At 33.1% G+C, this 10,110-nt stretch overlaps 1 protein-coding gene across 1 annotated transcript; it reads left to right on the top strand.

Moving 5' to 3' along the window:
* Positions 1–6,228: 6,228 nt before the first annotated feature.
* LOC145571218 (protein FAR1-RELATED SEQUENCE 8-like) lies at positions 6,229–9,334 on the top strand. Its single transcript, XM_081630287.1, has 4 exons — positions 6,229–6,319; positions 6,637–6,656; positions 6,772–7,119; positions 8,699–9,334. The coding sequence occupies exons 1-4, from the start codon at positions 6,229–6,231 to the stop codon at positions 9,332–9,334; spliced, it is 1,095 nt and encodes a 364-aa protein (XP_081486413.1).
* The last annotated feature ends 776 nt before the right edge of the window (positions 9,335–10,110 follow it).

Raw genomic sequence — 10,110 nt, 5'->3', positions numbered from 1 at the left:
TCTCTGTCCTCCAACAAAGAAGCCCTCTTCTCGACCACCACTACCACCATCTGTCCCCTCTTCCTCGAAGAGCCGAGGTCGTCCTAAGAAGCATGCATATGAGACTCGAGCGGCGACGTCAACTACGACAGGTGCTGCTAAGGATAATAAATCATCTGATTACTATTACTATACCCAGTTCGGCCCGAACTGGGCCAAAAAGAGAGGTGATGTCAAACCTATTGATAATGATGATGGGAGAATAAGTCACAAAGGTAAAGCAAAGAAACAAATCATAAACGAGGATGACATTATAACAAATACGAACGACGAGGATAAGGATGTTCAAGAAATCATCTGCATTGAGGACGACGATGATGACGACGATGACAACGGAGATGGACTCATTCGAAAGAAGCCTTGGAAGCGTATCAAGATAAAGTCGCTCAAGTCACTAATGTGATCGTACTCTTCAATGACAAAGTATGGGATATGAAATTGCATATGGTTGTGCGGTTGGAAAAAAAAGGCAAAATTGATATAAACCACATTTTTTGTCCAACTTTTTTGAAAAAATCACATTTTATGTTTTTTTTTTACTAAACCACCTTTTAAGTAGCTAAGATTTTGATTGCACCACGCTATTTCAAATCTAACGGATTGCATCTCAAACATCCATTTCCAAATCAACAACCACAACAAAAGCTTCCCTTCCATCTCAACCATCCACTTCAATTACCTCAGTTTAGGATTTGAGAATGAACAAAGACTACAATTTAATTTGTGCAGCAAAATTAGATTTGATTTTTTACAACTTAACTCAATTTAGTCATGTATTTATATAAAGGAAGGGTCGAATGTTTTTGGGAGGGAAAAAATAAATGATTTAGGAGGGAAAAGCACAAGTCGTGGGCCCCTTTGACGTCTCAGTTATATATTTCGTCATAATTTGAAATAGGGGTGGTGCAATCAAAATTTTAGGTACCTAAAAGGTGGTTTAGTAAAAAAAAAACATAAAAGGTGGTTTTTTTCAAAAAAAAACTGGACAAAAAAGGTGGTTTATACCAATTTTGCCGAAAAAAAATGTTATGATTAGTAGTATTTGGTAGAAGTTATCGTAGTTGGACCAGCACAACATGAGAGTAGCACAAGTTTGTAACTTTTCTTTTCATTTTAATTTTTATGTCATAGACTCACAGGTAGTTAATGATATCATCATTTATGTTGTTAATTTTACTTTGGTCTGTTGCTCGATATGCTTTCTAATACATTTTGTAGAACCTGCGCGATGTTTTTCTTTAGGTAGGTATATTGTGGTAACTTCGCCAGTATAATTATTGTTAATTTCTTATCCATAATACATAACTCTTATAACGTTAAAAAAAAAAAATAACGATCTCAACCTATAAAGTATATAAATTTACGTTCATTTCGCCTTAATATTATTTACTAAAGTTCATGGTTAAAGTTGACATTTTTAACTATAACAATTGCTATTTATTTTTGGATGAGAGTAATGTAAATTTAGTTTAAATTTCGCTCTTGAAATTTACATTATTTAATCCCTTGAGATATATTTATATTACTACTCCGTATTCTTAACACAACACTTCTTGCGTAACTATAATTATTTTTCAGCTAATGTCTAAATGAAAAGGGTAATATTGCAATAATAGTCCAAGAAAGGTGTGTGATTTATATCTCCTGGAATAAGAAATTTAAATTATGTGCATAACATAAATTATGAGAATCGAGACTGTTAACCGTCATAAATTTCATGTCTATAATAAGTAATAATAAAATGTTTTTATTAAACCTTTTATTGAAATATAATGTGTTGATTGGTAAGACTTTAAATCTAAATTATTACTGTGAATAAAGGCAGTGGTCTGAATTTGAACATGTTATGAAAATTGATATCAAAGATTATTTAAAGTGTGAGCATAATCAAGACTATTCAAATCGATCACAAATTTATTGTCCATAAAACAAAATATATTAAAAATCCTTTACGAATTTGATGTATAAAAAGTTTATCAGCAAGCTAAGCATTTGAATAATGTAAACTAGTTATTGGCCCGGGCGATGTCCCGGGTTATATAAATGTATTACTTTAACTGAACTACATATATTTTGGTTTGTTTGTCAATGAGAACTTATGTGGTGTGTTTTTTTTCTTAAAAAAAAAAAAGATGATAACTTAAATTGTTTGTTGTTTGTTTGAGCTAGTTTGTCAATAAGAATAATTTTTTGCATTAATATAGGCAAAAGCAAGCAAAGGTGTTGGATAAGCTAGCTAAAAGTAGAAAGACTAAAAAAATGAACATTAATTACATCGATCGACGCATGATTTTGTCATGCTTTCCCAAATTAATAACACTTTAGATAAAATTTTAAATGCTTATCGAATGCCCCAGTGGCGTTCATTAGCAAGATAATAATATATATAGATTAAATGATAAATCATTCCGTTGTAAAAAAAAAAAAAAAATTGATAAATCAAATCTTTATGAATTTGATGTCAATTTATATGTTAATCTATATTGCATAAAAAATAAAAAATAAAAAATAAAAAATAAAAAAAATAAAATAAAATAAAAATTACTCTATAATTACAATTGTATAAAAAATATATATGAATCAAATCTTTTACTCTATAATTAAAATTTTATGAATTAATGCACAAAAAAATGGAGTAATGTTTGATTTCTTAGAAATTTTAATATTGTGCAATTATTAAGGAGTTATATTTCAAGGGAAATTTAAATATGGTGTTATGCATATGAAGAGTTTTTCAACTAAACTAAACATTAATACATAAAGGTTAACGCATGAAGTTTTTCAATCATTATGGAGCTAGTATGATATGGCGTCACATTATATGCCAAGTGGCAAAATTAGCGACATATGGCAAAATAGCATGCCTTGCCATGAGTTTTAATAATATATAATATAATTTCTCTGTTTTTTTTTACTTGACCCGCTTTGACTTTTACACTATTCACCAACTCTCCTTTGATTGTATTTTGTGAATTATATGTGAGAAAAAATATATTCATGTGTGATCTTATTAGAATCGTCTCAATAAGTATAATTACAATATATATCTTTCATAATTTTTATTTAAATAGAAACAAAGTTATTGATGGTTAAAGTTGTAGATCGGCAAACGTGATAAAAGAAACAGGTCAAGTACAAAAACAAACGGAAGAAGTATTGAGTATAATGTCATATTATTGACATGTATTAATAGATTATGAGGAAAAAAAATTATCTATATTACTTCCTCCGTTTTTTAATACATGCAACACACTCTTTTTCATGCTATTTAAGAAAAGTGGATCTCATGTGATTTAAAACAATTAAAATGGAGGAGAGAGATAGTTAAGAGTATAATTTAGTGGGCCATGAGACTATAATAGGGATAATAGAACAACTTTTGACATAAAATACTTTCCAATTATAGTGTGTTGCAATTATTGTGACTTATCCATTTTACGGAAGTGTTGCAACTGTAAAGAAAAGGAGGAAGTATTATGGCAATGAATAGTTTATGTACGAACACTTTAATTTATAACAATTTATACAAGAGATTACGATTTATACATACAACTTCTGTTACTATGGCACAGATGTTGTGGAGCTCTTAGTATACGGATAGTAGCCTAAATACGGCGAATCTGCGAATTCTTTGTTTGGTAGGTGTAATATTCACAAGGTGTAGAGGGAAAGAGTACAAGTAGTGTTATTTGCAATAATCAAGCTTCTCCTAACAGCATTTTTATTACCTGGTTAGCCTTGTTGAACAGAATGCTATGGTCACTAAGGACAGACTTATCCAATGGCATTTAAACTGTGATCCTATTTTCTTTCTATGTCAAGCCTGTGATGAGAGTGTTTCTCATCTGTTATTTACTTGTTCTTATTCTAGGGATGTTAGAGGGTCCTTAATTTGCTGATAGTCAAGAAGACAATTCAGAACCTGCAGACTTAGTTATATGGCTGCAAAGGAATAATTTGATGTTTACAGGCAGTTGTAAACCTGCAGACTTAGTATTTAGAGATATTGTCTATAATGTTGCTATTAGATGTAATGATGCTGATAGGAAACTTTTATTGCTGCAATTGTTTTGTCCTGGTCCTAGTTTAGAGTACCCTTCCTAGAAGGTTTCTCTCTACTTGAGTCCAGTTTGGTGTGTCCCTCTCTGTCTTAGGAACCCATCCTAGAAGGTGGCCTTTTTCAGTTTGGGACTTTTGGGTGTTTGTTTGCCTTTGGGCTTGTGCAGTTTGGGGGATTACAACTTAGCTCCTTTGTAAGTTGTAATTGTTTCTCTTTGGTAATAAAATTCCTTATTTACTTTAAAAAAAAAAAAAAAAAAGGTATAAGTAGCACACGACCTTGCAGCTATAGCTAATAGTAGTGTTTCGTGTTTTAATCATTACTAGTTTTCTAGTTGTTTAAGCTCTTGTCACACCCAAAATATATATATATATATATATATATATATATATATATATATATATATATATATATATATATATATATATATATTTATATATATAACTTGTGTCCAAACACATTCATAACGTGTAGAAAATCTTTTGTACTTTCTAATTGTTTATGTTTTCTTACAACACCTCATATTTACATATAGACGGTGGATGTTGATACATTTACACATACCCTTCAATTTGCGACATAACTCTAGAAGTCTCATGAACAAGCATTGGATCTAATACCATCTACAACTTCTTCCTATTAGTCAACGTGCTAAAATTATATGAAAACCTTGTGACCTAAATAGTTGGGTTCACTAAAGCCAACAAATTATTTTACCTTAAAAAAATTTAGAGGGTAACTCGATCATGTGTATTAATTTTCTATACATGTAAGAAAACTAACTACTCTCAATATATATAGTCGATAATTATTTTGATGAGTTTAATATTTAGTGTAAGTTCAACAAATTGGGTATTTATGAGTTACCGACTCAGCTCTTAGACCCTGTTCACTTCACCTTGAAAAAATAATATTAAGTCAAAATAATTTCAGTTCAGGACAAATAATTTAGTTCAGCAAAAAAAAATTCAATTTCGTAAAAATAATTTCAGTTTAATAAAAATAAGTCCAGTCCAGTAAAAATAATTTCATTTCAGTAAAATTCATTATCTTTAAAGAAGAAATATAGTAGAAAATCAGTAAAAATAATTTAAGTTAAGCAAAAATAATTTTAGTTCAGTAAAATTAATTTCAATTCAGTAAAAATAATTTAAGTTCAACAAAAATAATTTATGTTCAGTTAAACTAATTTAAGTTCAACAAAAATAATTTAAGTTCAGTAAATAATTTAAGTTCAGTAAATAATTTCAGTTTAGCAAATATAAGGTGAAGTGAACGGGGCCTTACAAGTACTTATAATTAATTAGAAATACTTTTGACTAAATAAAGATAAGCAACACTATAGTTTGAGTAAACAAACGAACCAAATTTGTATGTTCAAATTCATTCAATACTATTAGAGTTTGGTGTATTATGCAAATAATGCTACATTAGTGCTGGTGCGATGCACACATTTAACCCAAAAAAAAAATTTACATTAAGTTTTGTATTATTAAATAAGTTTTAAAATCAATACGTAACTTACTTTAATAATAATGTTTGATACTATAATCCATAATTCAATGGTACGTATGAAGTGGATAAGAAAAACAGACGAAAAGGGATCAGATAGGATGAAATGAGATGAAATAGAGGAGACGGAGTTTAGCTCGATTACTCAATAGTCAAAGCGATCTTTTACGAAAAATAAAAGAGTAAAATCAGTTTCTTTTTCCAAATCAATTCAAACTGCATCTCATTATATTTAAAAAAAATACTTTGATGACATTAGCTTTAGATTAGGCTGGAAAAAGATTTTTTGCAGGAAGTAAAAATCGAGGGTTGTGAGCCAAATCTAAGATGTTTCTCAATGGCAATTTCGCAATTAAGTGCAAAAAAAAGTAAAACGGTGGTGTTTGTTGGAGGGAAAAGAAAACGGAATAGTAAAAAATAAAACGGAGTGGTCCCAATTGAAAGAAAGTGACATCTGACTAAAGTGTACTTCTTACTTGAATCTTTGGAAAATCAAAACTCAGCCTTCTTCTCCTTTCTTCTCCCTAAAAAAGGCGAAATTCACCATGGGAGAGTAAGGAAAAAATCGTGAGCTCCAAATAAAGAACTTTTAATTTTGTCGAAATAAGTGGAATACAATGGATGGTGTTACTAACGACGAAGCAATCGTTAGTAACACCAGCGATGATGATGGTCTCGTGCTGGATCTGGTGAAGGATGGAGGAGGAGGTGAGTTCGAAGAGTCGTGCGACGGTGCTGCTTTAAGAGAATTTTTGAAAGGGGCAAGTATTTTAAAATCAAGAGTATATGTACTCGGAAATTAATTGATGAAATTGTAGGGTTTAAGGAGTGTAGTTGAAAATTGAAATTGAGCTAAGCAATTATTGATAACTATGTGAATTATTGTTAAGACTGTGTTAATCCGTAAAATAGTAATATTGTAGTCGAAAATTGAAGTTGAAATTGGAGTGGAAAATTGAAATTGGAATGAGAATAGAAATGGAAAATTTGAAATTGGTAGTGGTTAATTAGCATTTTGTATCTAGTTAATGTTATTATGGTGCGGGTATGTTGTATGTTAGGAGGTTATATTTGTTATAGTTCTGTGGCATATGGTTATCAATTATTTTTGCGTGTTGTCAATGTTATTTGCTATCAATTATTTGTGTTTTTGAATGAAGGTTGTGGTTGGTGAAGAGTCTTATAAGACTCCAAAGAAAGGCTTTAGTAGTGTTGCAATATCAGTTGAGATAGAAGAGTATGTGGAAGTAGATGTTGGTCTTCCTCCTCCTTCAGTTGGGATGGTTTTCCAGTCATGGCAGGAACTGGATGAGTATTTTAGGGAATATGGGAAGCAAAGTGTATTTGGGGTAGTTCGTACTAGTGCTTGTAAAGTAGGCAAAGGGCCTAATGCAAAAATGAGAAGGAACTGTTTGTGGACATGTGAGTGTTTTGGGCTGCCTGATAGGAAGCGGAGGAAGGTGGAGGATAGGTTAGTGACTGATGCTCAGATTGTTGAGGATGAAGCGGTTGTGATGGGATGAAGAACGGTAGGTCGTTGGGCTACCACCCCACCCAATCAAACAAAATTTGTAACTCAACTAACCCCTATAAAGTGTAGTGGTAAGTCAAGGTCGAACCCAAAGGAATGGAGGTAGAATGCACAATGCCTAAGTCAAGCTATTCCGAAGTCTAGTAGGGGTTTATGGTAGAAACTAGAGCTAAGCTAGGTAATGAAAAAATCTTGAACTAATCAAATGCAAAGGCGCTAGGGGAATGGATCCACATGCATCAACAATGAAGTTCAATCAGCTTGGGGAATCAACCAATCAAGTCAAGCAATGTGAGGGAAAACCGAAATTGCAACCAAGAGAGTACATCAAGCTATTCTCCTAGAGGTCTAATTAGCGTCAACTACATCAAACACTAGCTAGGAAACATCACAAGATATCTCAATCGAGTAAATGCAAGCCACAGATCAATGGTCCGTATCAATGTGAACTCACAATGCAATCTAGTGTGAATAACAAGGGTGATCAAGCCTAATCAAGCACACTCATGCACAAAATCAATCAACCAATTTAATCACATTATCAACTCAATCAATTTCACCCAAATTAATCTCAATTCATCATCAATACGTGCTTCACCACTACCCTAGCAAATAAACTACTCACAATCCATGAAGAACATCAAAATCAAAGCTAAACTAATCATCATTCCCAAATTCATCAATTGAAATCAAATTGAAACCAACAAATTCAATCAAAATCAATCAAACTATCAATTAACCAAATCAAACAACAATAATAATGAAATCAAGCATTAAATTGCATTAAAGAGTAAAGAATCCTTACAAACTTGATAGAAATCCAATCAATTGTAGCAATCTTCAATCATCAATAATCAAACCCACATTTTCTCTCTCTAAAAATGCTAAGAACTAGTGTTTTTCTCTCTCTAAAATCTAATCTAATCTAATCTAAATCTCTCCAATCAAGATCTAATTCTCTCTCCATAAAAGGAAAGAAATAACTATCAATACAAAGAGGAAGTTAGGATTGACGTCCAAAAGTAGACCCACGCCGGTGCGGGCGCTTGGAGGAGAGAGAGTGGCGCGCACGGGAACACACCCAGATAGGTGCGCCCGCACGCACCAGGTGTGCGGCCGCACTCGACAGATGTGCGGCCGCACACTCCTCGAGTGCGCCCGCACAAAGCTGCATCCTCCTTCTCTTCTTCTTTGTCCTAGCTCATGCGGTGCACACATCCTAGATGATGGTGATGGAGGACAAGGTAGGCAGGAACTTTCTTGAATTTCATGAAGGAAATAAACCATGAAGAAGGCATATACAAGACCTTGAAGCATGCTCCTTGGACCCCCCTTTGACTTGAAACTTCTTGCACAAGCTTTAGGAATGAAAATCAATGAAAAACCATGGAGAGGAGGCTTGGGAATCCTTGGACAATCATTCACAACCTACAATCAAAGGATAAAAAGCAAGTAAAAGGGAAAAAAATAGCAAGTAAACTAGAAAATACATAAAATAGAGAAACTAACTACAAAAAGCATAAAATGAGATGAGTGCCATAAATGTCACTCATCAGGTTGGTGTGAAGAGGAGGAGTAAGAAAGTTCAATGTCCTGTGAATGTGTACGCAAATGTTAATGAACGTGGGGAATGGGTTGTTCAGAGGGCAGAACTGAAGCATGGTGGACACACCCCCACTCCAGGGAAGGCTAAGAATATTAGTAGGCTGAGGAAAAAGTTTTTGGTGGAGAATCCACATATTGTCAGGCAGCTTTTCAATGAAAGGAGATGTGGGGTTCCCGTGGTAAAAATCTATAACAAAATGGCTAGGGAGCGTAACGGGGTGGAGAACATGTCCTTTGCCCAGAAAGATCTTCATGATGAAGTGGCTAAGCAAAAGAAAAAAATATTTGATGAAGGTGACGATAAAGCAATGTTTACGTATTTCCAAACTATGGTTGAAGATAACTCAAATTTTTTCTACACATATCGAGTAGATGAAGAGGGTAGGTTGAAGGATGTACTTTGGGAAGATGCAAGGTGTCGCATGGCTTACGAGGAGTTTGGCGATGTAGTTTGTTTTGACTCCACGTACTTGACTAATGAGTACAAGTTATCGTTTTGCAACTTTATGGGAGTTAACCATCATGGGAAAACTATTCTATTTGGGTGCGCACTTGTCAGTAGAGAGACTGCTGAGACCTTCGAATGAGTGTGTAGCAATTGGTTGCGGTGTATGGAGAACAAAACCCCTTTTGCAATACTTACAGACCAGGACCCTGCGATGAGGAAAGCTCTGAAGACTACAATGAAAGGGACTACACACAGATGGTGTATTTGGCATATATTGCAAAAAAATTCTACAAAGCTGGGAAAGCATCCTAATTATCCCGAGTTGAAGGAAGAGTTAGAGAGTGCTGTGTATGATAGTTTGGACTGTGAAGAGTTTGAAAGACGGTGGCAAGAAGTGATCAAGAAACACGATTGTGAAACAGATGAGTGGCTGGAAGGTCAGATGTTAAAAATTTCTTATATATTTTTATGATGTTATTATATATTCTTATACAATAATTAATTGTTATGATAGTAAGTAACTTATGTTATCAATTTTGGGAGCGAGTGCCTAATTTATATTAAATATTTAATATTTATAAATATAAACTTCAGTTTGGTTGAAATAGTTTGATATTGTATAAGTATTTGGTTACTTAAGGATGCTTTGCATCGGGTTTGATTTGGTGAGGTTATGGGTTTGATTATTTATGTGGTAATTTTAGCATTTGTCTATTTATGTTATCCCTTTGCCCCCCTTTCCTTTCCATTGTCCTTGCGTCCCTCTATTATCCTTGTGTCCACCTGAGCAGTGACAGTGGTGTATAAATGGCATTTTACATTTTAGGATTTAAATCTTGAACTTACTTACGTACATTGTATACACCTTCTGTGAGCAGTGACAGTGGTTTTGGTTTTAAATGGCAATTTTTACCT

Source organism: Chenopodium album, chromosome 12 (genome assembly GCF_948465745.1).
Source record: "Chenopodium album chromosome 12, dcCheAlbu1.1, whole genome shotgun sequence".
NCBI lineage: Eukaryota > Viridiplantae > Streptophyta > Magnoliopsida > Caryophyllales > Amaranthaceae > Chenopodium > Chenopodium album.
The sequence above is the reverse complement of the archived record's forward strand: the minus strand, read 5'-3'. Positions and strand labels throughout refer to the sequence as shown.

Bases quoted from the DNA above. Each gene is read 5' to 3' on its own strand.
- LOC145571218 (XM_081630287.1), top strand. From the start codon at position 6,229: ATGGATGGTGTTACTAACGACGAAGCAATCGTTAGTAACACCAGCGAT. The intron at 6,657-6,771 runs GTATGTTGTATG...TTTTGAATGAAG, and splicing joins TTAATGTTATTATGGTGCGG to GTTGTGGTTGGTGAAGAGTC. The intron at 7,120-8,698 runs GTTGTGATGGGA...GTCACTCATCAG, and splicing joins AGATTGTTGAGGATGAAGCG to GTTGGTGTGAAGAGGAGGAG.